Source organism: Gallus gallus, chromosome 27 (genome assembly GCF_016699485.2).
Source record: "Gallus gallus isolate bGalGal1 chromosome 27, bGalGal1.mat.broiler.GRCg7b, whole genome shotgun sequence".
Taxonomy (NCBI): Eukaryota; Metazoa; Chordata; class Aves; order Galliformes; family Phasianidae; genus Gallus; species Gallus gallus.
Genome location: NC_052558.1, coordinates 4,868,384 through 4,892,432, shown reverse-complemented (window position 1 = coordinate 4,892,432; position 24,049 = coordinate 4,868,384). Strand labels below are relative to the sequence as shown.

General features: G+C 63.5%; 2 protein-coding genes and 1 non-coding gene across 15 annotated transcripts; all 3 read left to right on the top strand.

The window, feature by feature from the left end:
- Positions 1-3,995: 3,995 nt before the first annotated feature.
- STAT5A (signal transducer and activator of transcription 5A) lies at positions 3,996-19,293 on the top strand. Of its 13 annotated transcripts, XM_046904329.1 has the most exons (20): positions 8,248-9,724; positions 9,924-10,061; positions 13,571-13,708; positions 13,803-13,959; positions 14,033-14,122; positions 14,328-14,502; positions 14,571-14,701; positions 14,775-14,926; positions 14,995-15,150; positions 15,220-15,399; positions 15,494-15,581; positions 15,777-15,899; positions 16,064-16,156; positions 16,286-16,492; positions 16,821-16,915; positions 16,982-17,112; positions 17,362-17,532; positions 17,689-17,740; positions 18,047-18,154; positions 18,224-19,293. In XM_046904329.1, exons 3-20 carry the CDS (start codon positions 13,581-13,583, stop codon positions 18,348-18,350), a joined length of 2,364 nt encoding a protein of 787 aa, XP_046760285.1. In that variant the 5' UTR covers positions 8,248-9,724; positions 9,924-10,061; positions 13,571-13,580; the 3' UTR covers positions 18,351-19,293.
- On the top strand, positions 15,427-15,494 carry MIR12257 (microRNA mir-12257). Its single transcript, NR_162022.1, has one exon. It is a non-coding gene; the product is annotated as a microRNA mir-12257 (primary transcript).
- A 225-nt stretch (positions 19,294-19,518) lies between the features above and the next one.
- GHDC (GH3 domain containing) lies at positions 19,519-22,691 on the top strand. Its single transcript, XM_025144075.3, has 8 exons — positions 19,519-19,871; positions 19,950-20,080; positions 20,161-20,737; positions 20,846-21,035; positions 21,106-21,177; positions 21,274-21,407; positions 21,494-21,582; positions 21,934-22,691. Exons 1-8 carry the CDS (start codon positions 19,619-19,621, stop codon positions 22,132-22,134), a joined length of 1,647 nt encoding a protein of 548 aa, XP_024999843.2. The 5' UTR covers positions 19,519-19,618; the 3' UTR covers positions 22,135-22,691.
- Positions 22,692-24,049: the final 1,358 nt, after the last annotated feature.

The window sequence follows — 24,049 nt, the reverse complement described above, 5'->3', positions numbered from 1 at the left end:
TTCAGATTGCACAGCCAGAGCAGCTCCCCCAGTGCCATGTTCCCACCTGGCACACGGGCTGCATGCAGTGCAGGAGCATTGAGCCTGCCTCTGTCCCTGGGCTGCACGGGATTTGGTGTTCGGCCCCAGCCCAGCTCCCCTCATGCTCCTGCACCTTCCCCACTCCCCGAGCCTTGGGCAGCCCATGCTCACACAGAGCCTGCAGCCCTGCAAAGCACGGTGAGTTGCTATTTTTGGGTGAGCAGAATGCTCTGTACCTGGTGGTTTGCACAGGGAGAGGGGCTCTGAAGTCTCCTCCATCCTTTTTCTGCCATGCTGTGTGCTGCCATGAAGTGAGGCAGCGAGCACCAGGACGCTGCTGCAGACATCCATCTGATCTCCATTCTCACCAACAGCTCCAAGCACGTGCAGCCCTTGCTGCCCAAGCTGAGCACTATCCCTGCTTCCCAAAGCTCATAAAACAAAAAGCAAACATTGCATCACGCTCAAACTTTAATATGCAGCCGAGCAGAGCCAAGCAAGGTCCCAGCAGCGGTTCCTGCTGCCAGGTGTGGCAGAGGTCAGAGCCGGCAGCTCTGGTACCATGCAGTCCCCACGCACCGCTGCATGCAGCCATCCCTCAGCGCAATGCCAGCACTGCCCTGCTGCCTGCGTGCGGCTCCAAGCTGCGCCCGGTGCTTCGCCCACCCACATCTATGGCAGCCCCAGCTCCAGGAGTGGGAGCCGTTCCCATGGGCTGTGCCCCATCCCTGACCCACCCAGGTGAGGATGAAGAGCAGTAGGCTTTCCCTTGGCGCTGCCCAGTTCCTTCTCCAGCATCACCCGTAGCTCTGGGGCTGCTCTCACTTTCGGGTTCCCACTTTCACTGCCTCCCTCAGCCCTGGTTCCTGTTCCTGCAGCCTTACCCTGCTGCTGAGCCCTCGGCTGGCACTGATTCCCCCCAAAAAACATGGGGGCCTGCTCTGGGCTGGGGCAGCCATGCTGACCCACGCTGACCCGCGGTGGCCGCGTGTTTATGGCAAGAGCCAGCCGAGTCCGTTTCTGTGGCAACGTGAGGATGTGGGGATGTGCGGCAGCACCAACGCGGGGTGGGGGTTGGGGGCTCTGACTCCTCTGGAGCTGCTGCTGCCCGCGCTGCCGGGGGGGTGGATGAGACCCCTGCGTGCACAGCGTGTGCCAGGCTGGGAGCTGCAGCTCGCAGTGCAGACCCAGCTGGCTGTTATTTCCCTGTGTTTTGCAGTATGCAGAAATGGCTGTTTGTTCCCCTTTGGATGAATGATGAGTGAACAAAGAGCTCAGCCCGGGCACCAACACTGCCTGGCTGCTGAGACCCAACGCACACTGGGGCTGCTTTCAGCCATATCTAAACGGCTGGAAGCAGAAATATCCTGTGGAATTTCCCCCCTGGACTGAATGCCATTCCCGTTCTTCCATGACAGCAGCTCCTTGCTTCCCGCTGGCACAAGGGATGGTGCTGCAGCCACAGGTTCCATCCACACCTGGTGCCCTTCACGCCAGCACCACGATCCCCGCCCCACCTCCAGCTCTCCGTGAGCAGCTCACTGTCTCCTTCTCCAGACCTGGCATTCTGCGTCCAAACAGCTCTTCCTGCACTTCTCCATCCGCGGAGTTCTACAGGGAGCAGCTCCCAGGGTGGCTGCAGCAGCACTGACCCATGCAGCCCCCAGTGCTGACCCTGCTGCATTACACCCTGCTCCCCTGGGATGGCTGTGGTGGGGTCCCAGTGCTGTGCACAGCAGCCACCCCAGATTTGGCAGCACTGCGTGTATTCCCCTGATCTCCAGAGGATGATTTATGGACCATTTTAGTTAAATCTGAGAGCTGTTCTGCTGCCCAGAACATGCCGTTCTTGGGCACCTTCCTGCAGGGAGGGCAGCAGCTTTCCAAGGAGCTGTGCTCAGCGCACTCAGTGCACTGCACTCAGTGCAGTCACTGCCTGCAGGTTGGGGTACCCCCTCTGTGCCCACCCTGTGCCCAGCTGACAGCCGGATCCTCCCTGCTCTACAGCCGGGAAATCGTTACTGAGCGCTGATGTGGGGCAGGTGGGAAGAACCTCAGAGCATGACTGAGTCAGCGCTGCAGGAAATGGCCCCTTCCCAACTGCGTGAGCATGAGAAGGACTGAAAAAAAAACAAAGCAACCCAGAAGCTGTGCCTGATGGTGTTGGGCACCGGAGACCTTTAGGCCGGGCTCTGGGCAAATGGGCTGGGCTGCGGGGAGGGGGCTGCTGGCGTCGGGTGGCACCGGGTCCAGCTGCGCCATGTGGGGCTCTGGGAGGCATCGGCTGTGACTCAGGGCTGGGTGATGGGGATGGTGCTGGCAAGAGAACCAAGAGCAGTTCAGTGCTGGGAAATGGCCCGGCGTGGGAAGTGCCTGAGGGGCATGGGGAGTCTGCCCGAAGGTGGGTGCAGATGGAGCAGCAGTGCTCAAAGGGGCAGCACCCAAAGGAGCAGCAGCACCCAAAGAAAGCTGCACCCATGGCTGCAGCAGCCGAGCAGCGTGCCAGCAGCAGCGGGACCTTCAGTGCCACTGCAGCCCTGCTGTAGCTGCGCTGTCGCTGAGTGTTTTAAACTGAGGATGTTGGAGTGGGAAAACATGAGGCTGTGACTAATTTGGGGATTCATCTGTTTTTCATTACAGGGGCTGGATTATCACTGTGTTCTCTTCTGGCTATAGCATATATCTGTGACCATGTGGGAGCCTGAGAGGAGGGCAGAAGAGGCTGGGGCCCTGGGCGAGCCCTCCCGTCCTGCTTACAGCCCACGGGGGCTGCGGGGCCCCGTCTGCAGCCGACCCTCTCCACGGGCTTTGTGCTCTGGAAGAGCCCCGTGCTGTGCACAGAGGGACGTGAAGGGGCCCTGCTTACAAGAAGTGCTGTGAGGGCTTTCGGGGGGAGGGAAGGGCAGCAACCAGCACTGCTGGGACATCTCCAGCAGCTGCCTAAATAAATGCTTCCAGTCCTCAGAAATAATTAAGACCCTCGAGATGCCACTTAGAGAAGAAGGCCACTGTGCTGCTGCTCCTCACGCTCATGCTCCAAACACAGGAGGCAGGAGAGGCAATTTTCTAGGAAATCAATTACGAAGCCCAGTGCTCCCACTCTCCCCTGAATGCACAGCGTCACACTGCATCCTGTTGAGCTCATCTGAGCTTGGCCATGGCTCAGCCCGGACACCGTTTACCTTCCAGATGCTTTTTGAGACCTCCTGAGCAGTGATGTGAGGGAGGTCCCGAGGAGCGCTGGGACAGAGCCCTGCAGGGAGCACTGGGGCTGAGCAGTGTGGGGCTCTCTGTGCTGCTGCAATGGACACGGCCTCTCTGTGCTCTGTGGTGCTGTGGGTACCGCTGCGTCCTTGGGGTGACCATGGCAGCCCCAGAGCCACCTCTCCCTCCAAATTTCCCTTTTGTAACATTTTCATTAGAGAGCTCAGGGTTTTTCCTTGGGATTTGTTTGCAGTGAAGCTCAGACTTTCATTTGATTTGATTCTGTCGCCCTTTTGGGATGGAGGGGCTCTCCACATCATCTCCCATCATTAATTTTTTCCCATTTCTTCTCCCTTCTAAAAGGAGATGGAAGAACTCAGAGGGAAGGGTGGAGGGAACAGACGATGCACTCACCTCACACCCCTCCCATGGTGCACCCCCAGGCCCTGCCCAACGATGCTGCCCCGCAGGGCTGTGCCAGGGGCTGCTGCGACCTCGGTGCTCTCAGCAGAGTGGCCGGTGCCTGATTGCTGGCGCTGGTTGGTTCTGTGGGCCAGGGATTGTGAAATATGTGAGACCATGTGATGCAACTCATGGAGCGCAAGATTTCCTAGTAAAGGCATGGAGGGCAGCGGGTGCAAGCCTTGTTCTGATTTCCCCACTCTTTTCCTTTTTCTTAGTGGAAAAAGGCCGTCTGCAGCTCGCAGGGCTCCCAGCTCACCTCCAGCTCCGGCAGCGGCGATGTCAGCCCCGGCGCGGGCGGTGCATCCCCAGCACGCCCGCAGGCAGCGCAGCGCCGAGCGCTGCCCCTCGCGCTCCCAGCGGGCAGCTGGGCTGCACTGCAGGGCCTGCCTGGCCGGGGCGTCCCGCAGAGCTGCAGCTGCCGCTGCCGCAGGCTCCAAAAGGCGACAGGAAGGCTTTAATACAAAAGCAATAGACAGAAAAAGTGCAGAGGTGAGAACTCGGGGCCACGCTCTTACATGACTGCGGAGTGATTTGCAGTTGCCGGCTCATTAACTACGCTGATAAGGATCCCGCCCGAGCACTCCCACTGCGGCACACAGAGAGCGGAGCCTCTCTCCCGGCCCGGCGCAGCGCTGGGCACCCCGCTGAGTTTCCCTCCAGAGTTTTTCAGGCCGCAGAAGATTAACTGGTAACGAAAGCGAAAGCCCAGGAGATCCCATGCGGCAGTGAGAGCGCTCGAGCAGAAACGAGCACAGCGAGTATTGCTTCCTGCCTTGCCGCAGCCACCCCGCACCGGGATCCCCATCGCCCCGCAGCCCCATCTCCCCACACCCGGCCGTGTCCCGCGGTGCAGCAGCCGTGCCAGCGGTGCTCCCGGTGCCAGGCCAGGATTCACAGCAGGAGAGAGAGGGCAGCAGCATCCCAACGAGGTCGATCTTGGTTCATGGTGGGCCTGGTGCAATCACCCGGCGCTGCAGCAGCGAGGGAGGAGGACAGTGGGGTACAAGAAACGGTGGACTGGCATCAGGTGCTTGGTGGGCGTTGCTGAACCCCAGCACCAATGCCCGGGGGCCAGAACCAACGTTCCGGACTGGGCTCCCCCGTGCCCACCGCCATGCCCGCTGCTGGTCTGCACTCCCCTCATCAGCCCGAGCAAAGCCCCAGGCCCAGCGCTTCGTGCCGGGGGTGGTGCAAAGGCCCGTGCCATTGTCCGTGCCCGGTACCGGCACTGCTGCCCGTGCCACTGCTCGGTGCCCGGCGCTGGCACCCATCAGCGCCCGATACAGGCGCTGCCGCCCAGGAGCCGTGCTGGCGCCCGGTACCAGTTGCCCGGTACCGGTACCGATGCCCTGTGCTCCTGCCGGTGCCCGGTGCCGACGCACGTACCGCTGCCCGGTGGCGGTGCCCGGGGGCGGTGGCGGTGGCGGGGGCGGTGCGGGGCGGGGCGGTGCCGTGGCGGGGGCGGTGCTCGCGGGCCGGGCCGGGCCGGGCGGCGGCGGCGGGCGGCGGCGGCGGGCGGCGGCGGCGGCGGCGGCGGCCGGAGGGGGCAGAGCGGCGGCGGATCCGAGCGCCGAGAGCCGCCGGAGTAGCGGAGCCGCAGCCGCCGCCGCGGCCGCAGGTAGGAACGGGCGCGGGGCCGCCATCGCCGCCGAACGGGGCCGCGCCGCCGCCGCTGCTTTCGCTTTCCGCGGCCGTAAACAGGGCGGGGGGCGGCCCGGGCGGCCGGAACGGGCCGTGCAGCGCCGCGCAGCGCTCTGAGTCCGGGCCGGGCCGGGCCGGGCCGGGGGGCCGCGCGTTGGGCACCTGCGGGGGGCGGCCGTGCGAAGGCGCCGTCGGGGCTGGAGGTGGCGGTGGGCTCTGTCGTTTTGTTTTGGTTTTGGTTGGTTTGTTTTGCCTTTTTTGTTGTTTTAGTTTGCTTTTCTTGGGGGGTGGGGGAGTAATTTTTTTTTACAATTATTTTTCTCCTCCCTTCAGTAAATATTTTGGGTGTTTCGTAACCCGCAGCGGACGAACGCAACTTGGCGGCGGGGCCCGACGCGGAGGCCCGCGGCCTCACTGCTCTCCCTTGGGACCGGGACGGGAGCGGCAGCCCCGGGGCCGGCAGGTGCGGGCCGGGCCGGGCCGTGCGCACGCCCCCGCGGTTGCGCGGACTTTGCGCGACCGCTGCGCGGAGCCACCGCGCATCCCGAGGCGGCGAGCGGAGCAGTGCGGGGCTGGGGCCGCTTCTCGCGGGGCTGATCCCGGGGGCAGCTCTGAAAGCGCGCACAGAGTGCTGGGGATGGTGCCGTGCGGGGATCCTGGCACACGTATGGGTCCTCAGCAGCGCGGGACTGTGTTGGGCAGAGCTGAAGCGGGATGGAAAATAAATCCCTCGTCCAAGCCGGGCACAACAGTGCTGCCCTGCATGGCAGTGATGGTGGCCTTTTGCCCAACCCGCTTGCCGGCCGGTGCTGCGCAGGGCTGATCGCGACCCCTGGGAGTGAGAGCCACCACCTGTCTGCTGCCGTATGGGAGCTGTCAGGGCTGTGAGCTCGTGCCAGGCAGGCTGAGCTGGGTGCCCCCGGCTGCCAGCGCTGGCCCTGATGAGGGCTATGCCTGGGGGACCCCACCTCATCCGGGAGCACTCCACAGTGTGGGGTGGGAGGTGGCCCTGTGGGACCGAGGTGCGATGCGGAGCAGTGCTCACTAACAGCAGGACATGGCTCAGGATGTCCCCATCAGCCCATGCAGGACTGGAGTTTTTGGAGAACGTAGTCTGGTGCTTTGGGGGAAGGTGGGCTGCACCCTGAGATGCCGCTGGCATTTGTTGACATCCCTGGGAAGCATGGACGGCGCAGGCAGGTGTGTGTCTCGCTGGCAGCACGGTGTGGGCTGCCCTGGGGCTGTGAGAAGCCCATGGCCCTGCAACACAGAGCTGCATGAGCCCCGGCATTGCCACCTGTGGGACATTGCGTGCTGGGGAGCCTGGGCAGCACTGCAGGTACCTGTGACCAGGCCGGCCTCAAGGTGTGCTGAGCTCCCACCATCAAAGCAATCCTGCACCTGGAGCTGCAGGAGATGTGTGCTGTGGGCCCGGCAAGTGGCTCCAGGTGGGGTTTGGGGATATCTGCTCACCTGCCCATAGCGGGGCAGCAGCGAGCGGGGGGGCTCGCAGAGCTGTCAGGATTGTGTCTGAGATGCTGTGGCTCCCGAGACCCGGTGGGAGGATGGAGACCATCACCGTGTGTTGTACCGGGAGGGAAATGTTGTGCTGCGGTGCGGCAGGAGGAGCCCTGAGGCGTAGGCAGGCTGTCCTGGGGGCCACGTGCTTGTTGCTGCTGTCATCAACTCCACGTTTCGTGGCTTTTCCTACGGTGCTTGGCCTCTAGCAGTTGATTCTTTGGTGTGCCCGCCTCGACCCTTTGCAGTGCGATGCTGACGCTTCAGGGCGGGCCGTGGGCTCCCAGGGACGCTCTCCCAAGTGCTCAGGGATGGGGAGCGGCTCAGTGCTGGGGGCGACACAAAGCGTCTGCGGGACCTCCCCTCCTGCTGCAGGGGAAGTGCTGACTCCAAACGGGCTGCGAGGGCTTTGCCGTGGGGTTTCCCAGCTATCTCTCGAGTGATAGCAAAACCCAGATACACTGCGTGCGAAAAATCCCTTCTCCTTGTGCTCCTGCAGCGTGTGGGCGGCCGGCGGTGAGCGGTGACGGTGCCGCGTCGCGTACAGTAAAGTGGCCCCGGCAGCTGGGAAATGACTTTCTGGTTTGCGAGGAATTACTGTAAGGCTCAGAGACCTCGCGGCAATGCCCGGGACCCGGCGGGGTACCCGCCTTGCGGGGCTCCGTGCCCCTGCCCGACTCTGGGGAGGGGAGGCTGGCGCCGCTCCTGCTCCCCCCAGCGGGGCTGCGCTCGGGCTGCGCTCCGGCCGCTGTGTCGCTCCGACTGCCGCCTGTGTTCAGCTGTCCCCGGCTCCGAGTACTCCGGGTGAAGCGGACTCGACAGCTGTAGTGCGGCGGTGGCGTGCCTTTCCTTTCATGGGGTGTCTATTTTGCAACCCCCAAGTGTTTTGATCCCGGGAGGAGGGGGGTGGGGGTGTTTACTCTGGCACCGCGTGTCCCGCGCGGGGCTGCGAGCTGCGCTGGGCATGCCTGAATGTTACATGCAGCAACAGTTCTAGCAACATCTGCTGGCTGATAAAAGGTACGTTGCCGTGAACTGCTTCTCCCTGCCTCGTTGGGAAATGTCGAGAGGGAGGCAGGCGTGTGAGCGCGGCTTCCTGGCCGATAGGGGAGAGCTGACTTGCTGATAAAGCAGAATCCTCCCATCTCGCTGCACCAGAGGGCTGGCAGCGTTCTTTCCCCGCTGTGCGCTGCTCTGTGCTGCCGGCGATGCGCTGCAGCCCGGCCCCGCACCGCGGCTCTGGCGGCCGGAATGCCGCAGCCGGGCTGTAGAACGCTCACGACGCGCTCCTCGCTCAAGCAGTCGCCGGTGAGTTTTGCAATCTCCATTTTTCGCTGTAACTTCGTGTCTTCCTGTTGTTGTGATATGTAAATACCGGGCTCTGGCGCGGCTGTGCCCGGGGAGGGAATTGGGGAAAAGGCTGGCGGTGGGGCCGCGCCGGGAGCGCGCACCGCCGGGTTTGTGCTCCGCGCGCTCCGTTGCCGCCTGCAGAGCTCTCAGCGGAGGAGAGGCAGCTCCGCTTGTGGCGCATCCCAGCGCCGGCGTGGGCTGAAGTACAGCTGTAAAATGATCCCTGTCCTGTGTGGTGCGGTTAAAAAGGAGCTCCGGCTCTTCTGGGCTCCATGGCACAGCTGCCTCGGCCTGGCACGCTCCTTTTATAAACCCATTACTCACCCTGCGCTCCTGGAAGTGTTTTGGGGGAACGGCTGCTGCTCCCCATCAGTGCGCGGGCAGAAGCTGCAGTACAGGACCCGACCAATTCCCCCCCCGTGTCTGCGGGCTCCATGGGCATGAGAGCCAACGCTGCATCCTGTGCCACCGCACGAGGGACCTCCGGCCCTGGGTGCCAATCTGAATGAGAACTGTTCTGGCAAACGGCCGTCTTTGAGTTGTTTATTCCCGTTCCCTCTGTCAGCTTCCTGGGCGTTTGCGTGCCCCCTTCCCTGCAGCAGGGTTTGCTCTGCCTGCCTGCCCAGCTCTGATGCAGTCGGGTGCTCTGCGGTGCCGTGTGGACGTGCCAGCTGTGCCAGGACCTGGGGCAGGTGATCGTGCCCTGCCAGCTCCCGCTGGGATGGGGCAGTTGGTGCCTGCGCTGTCCCGAACGGGCTCAGCTCTGCAAATCCAGCTTGGCAGGTGAATGGATTAGTGCGATTGTGTGCGCTCACTGAGGCATGCCAGATAAAATGAAATTGTGTCTCCAGACCCAAATCAGGGCTAATTCGATGCTGTGATGAGCTTAATCCCCACATCCTCCCGCCCGGGCCAGCTCCTGGGCAGGGATTAGCAGCGTGCCCGGCGTGGTGCTGCGTCCCCAGGAGGCGTTGGCTGAGCTCTGGTGGTGCTGAGTGGCATCAGGAAAGCACTGCACGTGGTCAGAAGGATGGGGCCGCGCTGCAGTGTGCGGGAGCTGCTGTCAGCCCCTGGATTCGAGGGATTTCACTGGGATTTCACTGGGTATTTTGGTGGTTTGGTTTTTACGTACGCTACTGGGCCTCTGTGGTTGTAAGGGAAAATCTGAAGGGGGAGCCACGCATTCCCAAACCCTCGAGTGCCAGAGGGCAAATAAAAATGAATGTTAACGACTCTGATTAATACTATGTGAGGGCACTCCTGCTGGCCCCGGGTTGGTGCTGGGCAGCAGGTGCAGCGCCGGTCCCTGCCCGTGCAGGGCACACACTCCGCCCTCCCCGCGGTGCTGCCGGGCCCACTCGGGGTTCCCCTGTTCCTGCGCTGCTGCAAGTTCTCCATTTTGGCTCCCGACACTGCAGGGCTGCGTGGCCTCTGCCGGATGGGAGAGCCCGGAGTGGGCACCGCGCCTCTGCCCGGCGGCTGCTGGGGAGGAAATACTGAATTGCTCCCCCATCGCTGCCCAGCTGTGAGTGCCAGCGGTGGCCCCGCGTTGTGCTGCCCCGCTCCCCGGCGCAGTGTGGCAGGGGCTGATCCCACCGCCTCTCTCAGTGCCTCCGGGGCTGAGCCCTCGGCTGCTGCCGCTCTTCGGCACGAGACAAACCCCATCAAAGCGCCGAGCTTCTAGAAGGAGCTCTCCTGAACCCGACACTGCCTCCACCTCGCAGCTGAAAGCTGGAAACCGCATGCGGGCGTAGAAGGGGCGAGCAGCGCTGATCCCAGCACAGCGGGTGCTCTGTGGGGAGCTTGGAGCAGGCGGGGGCCGGGGGCTCAGCCCCGATGCCGAGCGGAGCCGCGGGGTGCAGGTGAGCAGAAACCCCCCGTGTCCATCCTCAGCGCTTCCCCCTGGGGGTGGGGTCCGAGGGGGCTCAGCCGCACGGGTCGAGGCTGCGTCCCGCTGTGGGGAGGTGGGAGGGATGAGGGCAGGGGTGCCATCCCTGTGCCCCCAGTTGCGCTGTGCAGGTGGTGGAAGGAAGCAGCCGGAGCACAGCGCTGCCCGGCTGCGCAGGCAGCTGACATTTTGGAAGGAAATAGCTGCTCTCAGCTCCTTCCTGTAGCACGCAGCCTGCAAAACGGCCGCGCCGGGACCCGGCTGTGCCGGCAGCGCCTGCCCACAGCAGCCACCGTGCTGCCCTGCAGGCTGCAGCGAGCGGACCCGGTGAGTACGGCCCCGGGATGAGTGCGCAGATGGGGGGTGGTAACCCAGCCCGCACTGCCGGCCCCATGCCGCGGAGGAGCCAGGGACCGTGCATGGGGCTCTCCGACCCAGGGTGGGCTCCGGGGCCCTTTGAGTGCGCACAGAGCCCTTCGAGTCTGCAGGGCGGGATGCAGTGCGTGGCGGCCACTTACGGGGTGAAGGGGCTGAGTTGGGGCGGCACCGGGGGCAGCTCAGCTGAGAGAGGCTGCCTGGGGGGCTGTGCTCATCCCCGGTGTGGTGCAGGGGTAGCACATGGGCGTCTGCGTGGGGGAATCGGCGCCATCCATGTGCCGAGCGGCCGCTGCTGGCTGCCAGCATCGCTTCTCCCAGAGCCATTGGGATGGGGCCGCATCCTGCCCTGGGTGAGAGCTGGTGTGAGCTGCCGTTCTCTGTGGGACGTGGGTCCCCTCTATGGCACAGTGCCCCCTGGGAGCACCAACCCACGGGGTGCGCGGGGTCCAGCCCTGTGGCCACCAGTGAGGCCATTTCTGACCTGGAAGGGATCGTGGGCTCCCGGAGGTGCTGGGAAACCACGTGTCTGTGTGTTTACTGTGGCTGGCGCAGGGCTGCTATGGAACCGGCACCGCAGCTGTAGCATGGGGGGTGGCGGGGGGAGGCTGCTCCCTGCGGGGGGGAAATTGCACCCAGAGTCCCCTGCTTGGGGCTGGGGGAGCACCACGCAAAGGGCAGTGCGGGCACTGCTGTGGCAGAGGGGCCACATGGGGCAGGAGCAGCCACCGCCTTTTGGTGTGCCCCCCCAGCGCTTTACCTGGCTCTTCAGGGCGCATGGGGGGCCGGGGGCTGCAGTCGGTGGGTGTACTGGTGTGAGCACGGGGGCCATCCCTGGAGGGGTTGTGTGTTGCAAGCATGATGTGAGAGCCCCGCAAGCATCCTGCAGCCATATATTGTGAGCATCCTGCGAGCATCCCAGGACTGTGTGCCATGAGCATCCTGCCAGCACCCCGCATCTGTGTGCAAAGAGCATCCTACAGCATCTCAGGAGCATCCTGCAAGCATCCTGCACTCAGCTGGAGCCGGCTTACCAGGGCAGCAGCAGCCTGGGGGCAGTGGTCCTTGGGCAGGTGCTGCCCATGCTGGGGCCGTGCCATGCTCCCTGCACACAGGGTTGTGTCTGCCAGCCTCGCCCTATGAGACATTTCCCTCCTTTTGTCTACTCATGCTGGGCTGTGGCTTTCCTGCAGCTCATGGCTGGAGCTGGCTGCCAGCCTGCTGCTGTGCCTGGGAGGCTCTGGGGCTGCCAATGGCGGCTGTGACCACAGCCCATCCCAACTGCAGCCCCGGCTGGGTCCCTTGGCCACCCCTGGACTCAGAGGTGCTCCCAGCTCCCTCATGTTGCTGCCTTGAGCCCTCTAGGAAACTTATTTTGTGTGTGTTTCACCCATTTTGCAGCCAATGTGGTAATGCCAATTGGGTAGTGGAGCTACTGGCATCTCTCACCCCTTCCCACCGGGTCCTGCCAGGCTCCCCTCCCCACGCTGTCCCCATTGTCCCCCTCCACAATTGTCCCGCCGTGTGCGCAGCATTGCGAGTACTAAGTCACCAGCAGGCAAGTTGCTGTGGCTTGTTGAGTTGCTGCTGGTTAACCGAGCTGTGGTAATGGGTGGGATTATAGCTCGCTGCCAGGACTAACTAAATGCAAAGTAGCTTAAACCACTGCAATTATCTGTCTCTTGCAATTGTTTGAGCGTGCATATGGCTGACTGCTGCAGCTGACCCTGGTGCTGCTGAAGGAGGATGGATCCGACTAAAGCATGGTTCCTGGGGCTGTGTCCTCAGGATGGAGGAGCAGGATGGGATGGGGATGGGGATGGGGTGGGGATGTGGCACCAGAGGTTTCTGCATCTTTTGGGAACGTCTGCTGTGCTCGTGGCCGGCCCCCATGGCGGGGCAGCTCCATGCACAACGATGAGACCACAGCAACTGCAGCACTGTGCTGCCTGCTGGCCCTCCGGAGCCCTGCAGCTCCTGGGGAGGTTCCCCAGCCTGTGGATGAGGCAGAAAACAAGCAGCGTGGAGAAATGCCTGCGGCTGCATCAGTGATGCTTTTCTTTGGCTGCGGTTATCATCCCAGTGCCCATGGGGTGCATTCTGGGGCTGTCCTGTGTCCCCCCTGCAGCGCTCCCATTCTGCCCTCCATTCCCACTGCGATGTTCCCATCTCCTGCTCTAAGGGCTGAGCCTTTTGTGCGCCCTAACAGTGAGCTGACCACAGCGGCAGATTAATACTTGTTGCTTAACAACCCATTGAAGTGGAGTAGGAAGTGTTCTGCTGCTGTAAGATGGAATATATCACCATTTTCTTGATAGGAGGAGCAGCATTTGTTTGTTCTTTTGTCCGTGCCGATGTTTCTGTGCTGGGCCTGGGCTGCTCCCGGGGTTCCATCCCTTCCTGGTGCAGTAAAACCATTCCTGGCATCCTCTGCAGCTCTGCCAGCAGCGGCATTTCCATCAGTGCCTCTTATCAATTGTCAGCAATTGCTAACTGCCTGTGTGTGCGTTGCTATCGGCCTCCCCACTGTACCCTTTTCCTCATTGCTTTCTGTTTTTATTGCCTCCCCCAGGCCTTCCTTACCAGCAGAATTTCTAGCTCACTGTCTCTTCTGTGAATGGGGAAATGTTCCTTGTTTTTTATAAGGGAAAAAATCATTTTTAGCCAACTCGGTTATTGTTCCTCTTCCTGTGTGGGGTGGGGAGCGGGGGAAAGGTCTGGCACTGGGTAGGTGCCATGTCTCCGCAGTCCTGGCTCTGTTTGCTGTGTGCATGGCTGCTCCCTGCCAGTGGGGATGCCAGGGCCGTGTGCCTGCATCCAGAACCTGTGGTTCTGGGGCCACTGAGGCTGCTCAGCCCTACTGACGCCGGGGCTCCTCGCCAGCCCCCAGCCCTCGCTTCCCTGACCATGAGTCCGTGGTGCAGCAAAGGGAAATGGCAGCAGTGTGGCCGAGGCAGCAGAGCCATTCGTGAATGTCACCAAGCTCTCCAATGGCTTTTCCTAGAGCAGAGTGGTGCCACAGAGCCAAGATCCTCCAGTCCCCTTGGGGTGGCTCTGGGGGTGCCCAGTGTGGGGTCCCCGTGCAGTGCTGATGATGTGTCCCTGCAGGTGGTGAGCCATGGCAGTGTGGATCCAGGCACAGCAGCTCCAGGGCGAAGCCCTGCGGCAGATGCAGGCACTCTATGGGCATCACTTCCCCATCGAGGTGCGGCACTACCTGTCGCAGTGGATCGAGAGCCAGGCGTGGTGAGTCGGCCCGCACCGAGCCCTGCAGCACCGTGCTGCCCCACTGCCACTGCTCTGACCCCCCCGCTGCCATTGCTCTGTTGCACCCCCCAAGGGACTCCATCGACCTCGACAACCCCCAGGAGAACGTGAAGGCGACGCAGCTGCTGGAGGGGCTGATCCAGGAGCTGCAGAAGAAGGCGGATCACCAAGTGGGTGAAGACGGCTTCCTGCTGAAGATCAAGCTGGGGCATTATGTCACGCAGCTGCAGGTGAGTAGGGGGCTGCGACGGGGAGGCTGGGGTTCCCCGCCCCGCACCCGGCTCAGCTCACATCTCTGTGCAGAACACGTATGACCGCTGCCCCATGGAGCTGGTGCGCTGCATCCGGCACATCCTGTACCACGAGCAGAGGCTGGTGCGGGAGGCCAACAACGTGAGTGGGGCTGTGGGCATCACCGGAGTGAGGGAGTGGGTCCTGCGGGTGGGGGCGCGAGGGGTCTCCATCATCAGGGTGGTGGAGAGGGAATGGGGAGGTGCTCACTGCCCTCCAGCTCTTGGTGGGGATGGGGAGGGCCCCTTTGTCCCCCGGCACCCAGAGGGGATCCCCAGCCATGCCGAATGCTCCCGTGCCCACGCAGAGCCCCTCGCCCGCCGGCACTCTGGTGGATGCCATGTCACAGAAGCACCTGCAGATCAACCAGACCTTCGAGGAGCTGCGGCTCATCACGCAGGACTCAGAGAACGAGCTGAAGAAGCTGCAGCAGACACAGGAGTACTTCATCATCCAGTACCAGGAGAACATGCGCCTGCAAGGTGCCTGAGGGGCTGGGGGGGTGCGGGGCTGGGCGCTGGCTGTGCCCTAACGCTGTCCCCATCCCCAGCCCAGTTCTCCCAGCTCTCCCAGCTGGGTCCCCAGGAGCGCCTCTCACGGGAGACGACGCTGCAGCAGAAGAAGGCGTCGCTGGAGGCCTGGCTGCACCGGGAGGCGCAGACACTACAGCAGTACCGCGTGGTGAGTGCTGGGAGGGGTCCCCACAGCGGCTGCGTGCCTCCCCTGTGTGCTGTGACACTGTCCTGCCCGGCAGGAGCTGGCCGAGAAGCACCAGAAGACGCTGCAGCTGCTGCGCAAACAGCAGACGACGATCCTGGATGATGAGCTGATCCAATGGAAGCGCCGGCAGCAGCTGGCGGGCAACGGCGGCCCCCCCGAGGGCACCCTGGATGTGCTGCAGACCTGGTGGGTGCTGGCGGGAGGGGGAAGCTGGGTCTTTCCACGCGGTGGGTGCTGAGCCTGCTGCCCCCCAGGTGCGAGAAGCTGGCGGAGATCATCTGGCAGAACCGGCAGCAGATCCGGCGCGCCGAGCACTTGTGCCAGCAGCTGCCCATCCCTGGCCCCGTGGAGGAGATGCTGTCGGAGCTGAATGGCACCATCACCGACATCATCTCCGCTCTGGTCACCAGGTAGGGGAGCAGCTCGGGGGGTGGGGGGCATTTTGGGCTCCTTTGCCTGCCTGACTCTCTGCCCCTCAGCACCTTCATCATCGAGAAGCAGCCTCCCCAGGTGCTGAAGACGCAGACCAAGTTTGCAGCCACCGTGCGGCTCCTGGTGGGGGGGAAGCTGAACGTGCACATGAACCCCCCCCAGGTGAAGGCCACCATCATCAGTGAGCAGCAAGCCAAGGCCCTGCTGAAGAACGAGAGCACCCGCAAGTAATTGCTGAGGGGCCGGGACTGGGGATGTGGAGGCAGCGGGGTCAGGGGGTGCGAGGGGCTGCTGCCATCCTGACCCCCTGTCCTCACACAGTGAGAGCAGTGGGGAGATTCTCAACAACTGCTGTGTGATGGAGTACCACCAGGCCACCGGGACGCTCAGCGCGCACTTCCGCAACATGGTGAGAGCCAACGGTGCCGTGCTCAGTGCCTCTGCCCGCGCCGTGTGCTCCGTGGTCACCATTTATGTTGTCATCCATGCTGCGTCCCTCCCGTGCTCACCCCTTGTGTCTCCATCTGTCCTGCACCCTTCTTCCGTGGGCTCACCCCCTGTGCCCCGCCTGTCCCCCTCGTGCTCACCGCTCGTGTCCCCGCAGTCCCTGAAGCGGATCAAGCGCTCGGACCGCCGCGGCGCTGAGTCGGTGACGGAGGAGAAGTTCACCATCCTCTTTGAGTCGCAGTTCAGTGTCGGTGGCAACGAGTTGGTCTTCCAGGTGAAGGTAAAGCTGTTGGCCAAGGGTGAACTGTGGGCACCGTGCCCACACTGTAGGGTTGGAGCTATGGGACCAGGATGGGGCGTGTATTTGGGGTATGTTGGGAGGGGAGGTGGGAGGTCCCGCCACATCCCATCTCAGCTCTGTGCCGTTGTCCTTCCTGCTGGCAGACGCTGTCCCTGCCTGTGGTGGTGATCGTGCATGGCAGCCAGGACAACAACGCCACGGCCACCGTGCTCTGGGACAACGCCTTCGCGGAGCCCGTGAGTACCGCTGCTGCGGGGGACCGGGTGGGCTCCATCCACCCCGGGGCTGCAGAGCAGGGCTGCCCGGTGGGTTTGTGCCCGAGGCCGGGTGGTGGCCATGCTGACCCTGTGCCGTGTCTTTCCCAGGGCCGCGTGCCCTTCGCCGTGCCCGAAAAAGTGCAGTGGCCGCAGCTCTGTGAGGCACTCAACATGAAGTTCAAGGCAGAGGTGCAGAGCAGCCGTGGGCTGACGAAGGAGAACTTAGTGTTCCTGGCACAGAAGCTCTTCAACAGCACCAGCTCCCACCTGGAGGATTACAGCAGCACCACGGTGTCCTGGGCCCAGTTCAACCGGGTGAGCGGGTGCTCCGTGTGCCAGGATGGGCTTGGCTGCTCTGCGGTGCCAGCGCATATGCCCAAGGAGAGCTGTTGTGTGTTGGATCAGAGCAAAACCCAACCAGGTGTTAGCTGCAGCAGAGCAGGAGGTGTTTCCCTCCATTGTCTGGTGGCTGCAGCTGTGCTCTGTGTCCCTGGGAAGTCACTGCTGGTGCTCCCTGAGCTGTGCTCTGTGGCCTCGTGGTATGAGGGCCGGCGGGTGCCCGGCTCTGCAGTATCCATCCAGGCCTCCGCCACGTGCTGTGTGTTTGGAGGTGGGAGCGCTCATTTTCTGGGGCTTTCCACAGGAAAATCTGCCCGGGAGGAACTACACCTTCTGGCAGTGGTTTGACGGCGTGATGGAGGTGCTGAAGAAGCATCTGAAGCCGCACTGGAATGACGGGTAAGAGCCGTCCTGCCCCGCGCGCGTGGCCCCGCACCGCCCGCCTGACGCCCTCGCTCTGCATAGGGCCATTCTGGGCTTCGTCAACAAGCAGCAGGCGCACGACCTCCTCATCAGCAAACCTGACGGCACCTTCCTGCTGCGCTTCAGTGACTCCGAGATCGGCGGCATCACCATCGCGTGGAAGTTCGACTCCGGTGAGTGCAGCCCCCGCTGCCCCCATCTCCATGTCCCCATCTGGGCTCCTTCAGCACCTCCTGTGTCCACTTGGCACCGGCACTGCCGGGCACATGCCTGCAGCTCCCCTTTGCTCCTGCTTTCTGCCATGCTGCATTTTGTCCCCAGATGTTGGGGGAGGGAAAAAAGCTCAGGAAGCAGTGCTGGATTTTCGGCACAGTCTCAGGCTCACCCCAGGCATCATTGCGGTCCCTGCTCTTGTTTTCCAGCTGAGAGGATGTTCTGGAACCTGATGCCTTTCACCACCAGGGACTTCTCTATCCGCTCGCTGGCTGACCGCCTCGGGGACCTCAGTTACCTCATCTACGTGTTCCCCGACCGGCCCAAGGATGAGGTCTTCTCCAAGTACTACACGCCGGTTCTCTGTGAGTCCACGCCAGGTAGCGCTGCCCTTCACCCCTCACGCATCACTCCTCCATGCCTCCCCTGGGGGGGGCCTGGGCTTGCCAACACATCCAGCCCTGGGAGCCCCCACCCTCTGCATGTGTGCAGTGTGCCCGCAGCTCTGCACCTCAGCGCTGCCTTCTTTCCTCTAGCTAAAGCTGTGGATGGGTACGTGAAGCCACAGATCAAGCAAGTTGTGCCAGAGTAAGTGTGAGCATGCAGCGTCCTGTGGGTTCATCCCTGGCTTGCTGGGCTGGGTAGTTCCCAGCCACAGTGCCCTGCTGGCCGCATTGGTGCTGGGGATGAGCAACTCGTAGTGCCCAACAGCAATGGGCTGTGGTGATCCCCTGGGAGCCCAAATCTCCCCACAGCCAATGGGGCTGGGACCCTGCAGGTGGCTGCTGCTAATGGGGACTGAGATGGGGAGCACGTGCAGGGTCTGGATCCCTGCTAGGAGGCGGTGAGCATTCCCAGGACCCACGCACCACTCACCCATTCTCATCCCCGCAGGTTTGTGAGTGCATCAGGTGACGCCGTCCCTGGGGGCGGCACCTACATGGACCAGGCTCCGTCGCCAGCCGTCTGCTCCCACCCCCATTACAACATGTACACGCAGAAGTAGGTATTGTGTCCCCATCCCCCCTGCGGCCACCCTGGCCCCCACCCTCACCCCTTCACCTCCTGCAGCCCCGAGACCGTACTGGACCCCGAAGGCGACTTTGACCTGGATGACACCATGGACGTGGCCCAGCACGTGGAGGAGCTGCTGCGGCGCCCCATGGACAGTCAGTGGATTCCCCATGCCCAGTCGTGACCGGCAGCTGCGCGGCCCCACGTTGGCCCCCAGCGCTGCAGGGACTGTGCCGTGTTTGTGTCTCTGTGCCCAACCGGGGGGCAGGCGGCCATGGGGGGGTTCTCGCCCCACAGATTTGCTCTGTGCTGTCCCCAAATGCAGGGTGGTGTCCAGCTCTTTGATGTTTATGCCCTTGTATAAAAGGCAGCGGATTTGTCGCATGGTTTTTCCTGTATGTTCCTTTTACAAGGCCCAGCTTCGGCTTTCCGCTTCTGCTCGCAGTGGTGCTGCCCCACTCCCCACAGCCTCGGGGAGGGCCGGGGAGTCCCGGCCGCGGGTTTGCTTTCTGCAGCCGTCACTAAGGACGTACCTGTGCGCATCGGTGTTCTATCGCGGTGACCCCGTTCCCCGGGCGGGGGGTGGCAGTCTGCGGTGTCAGAGTCCCCTTCGGGACTCCATCTCCTCCTCTGCCCCCGACGGCTGCGGAGCCCTCCCGGCTCCGGGTGCGTCCCCTCTGTCCCCTCCGGCTCCCCTGGGGGTGGGGGGTGGGGGTGGGGGGCGGTGGGGAGGGAGGAAACGCAGCGAGGGGCGGGCAGGAGGCGGCGGGGGCGGGAAGGGGCCCTTCTTCCCCCCCGGCCCGTCCCATCCGTGTCCCAGAACCTCTGGTTCCCTGGCGATGTTATTTTTCTACCACAGAGTAAATAAAGCACGGACTATTTTTGTAACACAAAAGCTCTGGGTTTCACGTGTGTCTGGGGAGGGGGCGGCTCCCGGCCTCGCTCTGCCGGGGGGAAGGGGCCCCTCACCCGCACCCGTCAGGCTGGGGTCGGGGCGGGCGGCTCGGGAGCTGCAGGCATCGCCCCGGGGCAAAGTAAAGCAAACCGAATTCCGCTGGATCTTTTGTTTTGTTTTGTTTTGTTTTTTTTAATAAAAGGACCGCCCCGTTCCGGACGGGGCACACCGGGCTGCGTTTGTTGTCGTTTTTTATTTGCGATTCGTTGCTCTGCTCGCGTCGCCCCGTCGGGGTTGGGGAGGGACGGGAGGCGCTGCGTGGTTGTGAAATAAAATACAGAAGGGAGAAAACGAAAATAAACGCTGCTCTCGGACGCAGAGGCGGAGCCGCCCCGTGCTCATTTCCCGAGGGGGGGAACAGCGGGCGGGCCCGGCGCACGCATTGCCCGTCATTTCTGCCGGAGCCGGAACAGCCGGCGGCGATCGGGGGGGCGGCCGGGGGGCAGCGGGAGCGCGGCGCGGCGGGGCGGGGCGGTGCGGTGAGGTGAGGTGCGGGGATGCTGTCGGCCGCGCTGCCGGGGATGCTGCTGTCCGCGGCTCCCGGGGCGATGTTGGCCGCGGTCGTCGCGCTGTTGGTGGCCGTGTGTGTGGTGCTGCCCTCCGCCCCGCCGCTGCGGCACCTCCTGCTCCGCGCCGCGCTGCTGCGGGCCTCGGGGTGGCAGCGGCGCCGCCTGGAGCTGCAGAGCACCGACGTGCGGCACGGGCAGGAGCGGCGGCTGCGGCGGCTGCTGCCCCACGGCGCGGCCCCGGGTGAGCCGGGCGGGGAGAGAGGACAGCGGGCGGCGGGGGCGGCGGGACGCCCTTCTGAGCCGCGCCGTCCGCCCGCAGGGTCCGACGCGTTCCGGGAGCGTCACCCACCGAGCCCGTGCTGCAGTGACGGGGAGCGAGCGGAGCCGCTGCCGCCGCTGAGCCTCTGGGCCGTGTTGCGGAGCTGCTGGAGCGCCGAGCCCGCGCTGCAGGTAGCGAAGGGCTGCGGGGAGTGAGGCGCGGGCGGTGCCCCGTGGCTTCGCCCTGCAGCCCCCCCGATCTCTCTGCACAGGGGGTCCTGCTCTACCTGCACGCCCTGCACCGCACCTTCCCGCGGGCGCTGACGCTCCGTGGCACGGCCCTGCTGGGATGGGCACCCTCTGCTCCCCACGCCCCGGGCTTCTGCCCGCTGCCCACGCTGTACTGCACGCCCCCCGAGGCCGCCGCTCTGCCCCTGCGCTCCGCAGCCCTGCGGGTGCAGCTGCTCTTCGCCCTGCGGACACGTTCGCTGCGCGTGCTGGAGGCCCGGCTGCCCAATGAGCTGCACGACGTGCTGGTGGCTCTGCGGGACGGCTGGGCCGAACTGGCCCATGACCTGGAGCTGGGCACGCTGAGCCCCCAGCCCGGGCTGCCCGAGGAGATGCGGGGTTGGCTGCAGGCGCTGCTGGTCCCTGACAGCACGCGGGCAGCAGAGCTGCGAGCTGAGTGTGAGAGGGGCTTCGAGGGCATCGTGCGGCGCCTGTGGCCGCAGCTGCAGGTGGTGGTGGTGGGGACGGTGCGTGGCGGGGAGCGGCTGTACTGCGATGCCCTGCCCTGGGCAGCCTGCGAGGGGCTGCCGCTGTACTGCCCCTGGTACCGAGTGGCAGGAGGTGAGTGCGGGGGGTGCAGCATCCCTCCCACAGGGATCGGTCTTCTCTCTGTACCCTGCGGAGGGGATGAGGAGGGTGGTCTGGGGCTCACAGCCGCTCCCTGCTCAGCTCTGCTCGGTGTCAACCTATGGCCAAAAGAGCCCACGCCTCGCTTCGTGCTGTGCCCAGAGTGGGCATTTTGTGAGTTCCTGCCCTGCCCGGTCGATGAGAAGGAGGAGCAGCACACAGCGCTGCTGGGGGAGCTCTGGGAGGGACGCGAGTACACACTGATCCTCACCGCCCGGCCTGGGGAGTACAGGTGCTGCTGCTGCGAGACTTGGGGGGGCTGTGCACCCCTCCCCAGCCTCATGCCTCCACTGCCCACACAGGTGCCGTGCTGGAGAGGTGCTGCGGGTGGCTGGCTTTCATAAGCAGTGCCCTGTGGTGGAGCCTGTGCGCAGGTGAGGTCCGTGCCCCTCACCTTCAGGCAGGCTGTGGGGGTGCACGGTGCTGCTGGCACCCCCAGGGCGGGATATCCAGCCCTGCTGTGCCCACAGGGAGAGCCAAGTACTGAGTGTGCGCGGTGAGAGCATCCCTGAGGAGCAGTTCTGCAGAAGCCTGCGCCGTGCCTTGGGCATGTGGCCAGGTGCCCGCCTCATGGACTACATCTGTGTGGAGAGCACCTTGCTGGGTGAGCACCCCCAAAGCATTCCTGTCACCCCCATCCAAGAGCTGGTGGCTGTGGATGGCTGTGACATGCTGGTGGGACCACCACAGGTGCCTCCTCAGGGGCCGGTGCCCCCCATTACGAGGTATTCGTGGAGCTGCGGGGCCTGCGGGACCTGTCGGAGGAGCAACGCCACAAGGTGAGGGGGTTTGGGGTTTGCTGGGGGCGGCAGGGTGGAGATCTGCTGTGCCCTCCCTGCCCGCCCGGCCGCCACGCGGTGGCAGTGCTCGCCGGCAGCGGAATTCCTGCGGGACTGCTTTGCTGCTGTGCTGAGCAGGAGCCCGCAGGCAGCGCCTGTGGGGCTGCTGCACGCCGGTAGCCTCGCAAGCACGGAGGGCTTTTGGCGAAGGGGCTCTTTCCCTGTCTGGTATCAGAGCAGGGGCTCTGGGAAGCCCTGGGTTTTGGGGGATGGCAGCTGCTCCATAGGGAGAACAGCGTTTTGGGATGCACACTGGCAGACCTCCTCCCCCCCCCCCCCCCCCCTCTACAGCTGGACCACTGCCTGCAGGAGGATTTCCCCATCTATAAGTCGTTCCGCTTCAAGGGCAGCATCGGGCCGCTGCGCCTGCACCTGGTTGGGGCCGGGGCCTTCGCACGGCTGCGGGCGGCCATGGGCTGCCCCGTCCCCATGCCCCGGGTGCTGCGGGAGGAGCGACTGCTGGCTGTCATCCAGGGCACTGTTATCTCCTAAGGGCAGCACTGGGATTTGCTTGGTGTCACTCACTGGGCACGGAGTGGGACTGGGGTGAGGGCACTCGATGGAGCAGATGGAGCCAGCAGAGCATGACTCTGGCCCTTCTCAGGGCTCACTTTGGGCACAGGGTGGGACTTTGGCTGCAGGTGGCCATCCTCAGGGCCTTTCTGGACGTGCCTTAGCCAAAGGTTGGCCCCATCAAGTGCCATCAGATGAGGGGCAGCGGTGCCTGTGCCTTTCCTGAGGGTCCTTTGGGGGTTCACAGCCAGTGGCCATCACAGGGGAACAGCAGAAACCTCCCTGGGATTGGGGAGCCCCGGGGCCCTGCAGCTTTGTGTCCCCTGGCCTGGATGCCCTGGGCAGGGCGTGTGCTGGCATCAGTGACAGCTGCTCCTCCACAGCCCCAGCACAGGTCTGCTGGTTCAGAAACAATCAGCTCCAGCAGGGACTTTTTAATGTAAAAAAACAAAACAAACAGGAAAAAAAAAAAACAAACAGATGCAAAATAAAAGAGGATTATCTCTCAAATATAAATAAAGGACAGCGCTCTGGGATTGATTTTTTATTTATTTATTTATTTTTAATCCTCATTAAGAGATTTGTTGATGACAACCCTGACTCTGTTCTGAGGAGAAGTTGCCTTTGTTATCTGCTCGCCTCAGTCCTGGGGAAGGGTCAGACATGAATATTTAACCAGCTCAGCGTTTGTTTGGGGCTCTGGGAGTGTCTGGGGCCGTTGGTGCCTTTGAGGCACAAATGTACCAGGCGGGGGAAACTTCCCTGCTTGTCCTTTCCCTGCTTGTTAAGGTTTATTTTAAGGGCTACTGAGCTGTGGCGCTCAGAGAGCCTGCTGTGCACACAGCTGTTACCAGGGTGGGGGCAAGCAAGGCCGCTGGCAGAAGACATTGTCTTAAACAAGGCAGGCATGAAGCATCCCTGCAGTGCAGCCACCGCCTCCTACCAGGGTAGAAATGGCACGGAGGGCCCTTCCCTCCCATGCCCCTCTGGAGATAAGCCTGGAGAAAAATTCCTGTTGCAAGTAGGGAAGAAATTGTGTGGCGGGGAGGGTTCGGGGACCCTGAATATCTTGACAGGGACACATATCTTGACGCTGGGCCAGGGTGCATCAGGTGTGCTCAGTGCTGTCAGGGTTGGGCATTACTGGAGGGCGGAGTTGGTGGGTGCTGGATAAAGGTGAGGTGCAGCAGCTCTGTGTGATGCTCCCAGCCCTGGAGTGCAGACATCTGTGACCTGAATGTAGCCTGGGGGAGCCGTGGTGCATCGCATCCCACTGCTGTGCCATGCACACCCACAGCCCTTCCCCAGAGCCACACTGCGCCCCACAGCAAAAACTTGAGCCCTACTACTTGGACAAGCAGGGATTGGGCTGGGTGCAGGCGCCAGGCTGTGGAGTGCGAGGGCGATTTGAGCAGGATGAAGGCAAGTTTTGGTACAGGCTGCAGGGTGTGGGCTGTCTTTGGGTACCAGGCTGCAGGATGCCTCCATGCAGGGTGCAAGTCAATTTTGGGTAGCAAGCTGCAGGGTGCGAGGTTGATCTGAGTCCCACGCTGCAGGATGCCAGTCTGGGTTTGGGCACCAGAATGCAGGATGCTGAGCTGCGTGCTTGCTTTGGGTACCAGGCTGCAGGGTGCTGGCTGGGGTTGTGTACCAGGCTGAGGCGTGGGTACCAGGCTGCAGTCTCAGTTTAGGACCAGGCTGCAGGGTGTGGGTTTGGCCGGGGTCCCGGCAGTCTGGGGCGGCCACCAAGAACGTGCACTGCGGCGCTGAGCGGAGGCTCGAAGGTGCCGGTATCGCTGCACGGCCGCGCTGTCACCGTGCGCCGCGGCAGCCCGGGGCGGGGGAGGAGGAGGGGGGGGGGCGCCGTCCCCGCCCTCGGCCCCGGCCCGTCCCC

Bases quoted from the DNA above. Each gene is read 5' to 3' on its own strand.
- STAT5A (XM_046904331.1), top strand. From the start codon at position 13,581: ATGGCAGTGTGGATCCAGGCACAGCAGCTCCAGGGCGAAGCCCTGCGG. The intron at 13,709-13,802 runs GTGAGTCGGCCC...GCACCCCCCAAG, and splicing joins TGGATCGAGAGCCAGGCGTG to GGACTCCATCGACCTCGACA. The intron at 14,123-14,327 runs GTGAGTGGGGCT...GTGCCCACGCAG, and splicing joins TGGTGCGGGAGGCCAACAAC to AGCCCCTCGCCCGCCGGCAC.
- GHDC (XM_025144075.3), top strand. From the start codon at position 19,619: ATGCTGTCGGCCGCGCTGCCGGGGATGCTGCTGTCCGCGGCTCCCGGG. The intron at 19,872-19,949 runs GTGAGCCGGGCG...GTCCGCCCGCAG, and splicing joins GCCCCACGGCGCGGCCCCGG to GGTCCGACGCGTTCCGGGAG. The intron at 20,738-20,845 runs GTGAGTGCGGGG...CTCCCTGCTCAG, and splicing joins CTGGTACCGAGTGGCAGGAG to CTCTGCTCGGTGTCAACCTA.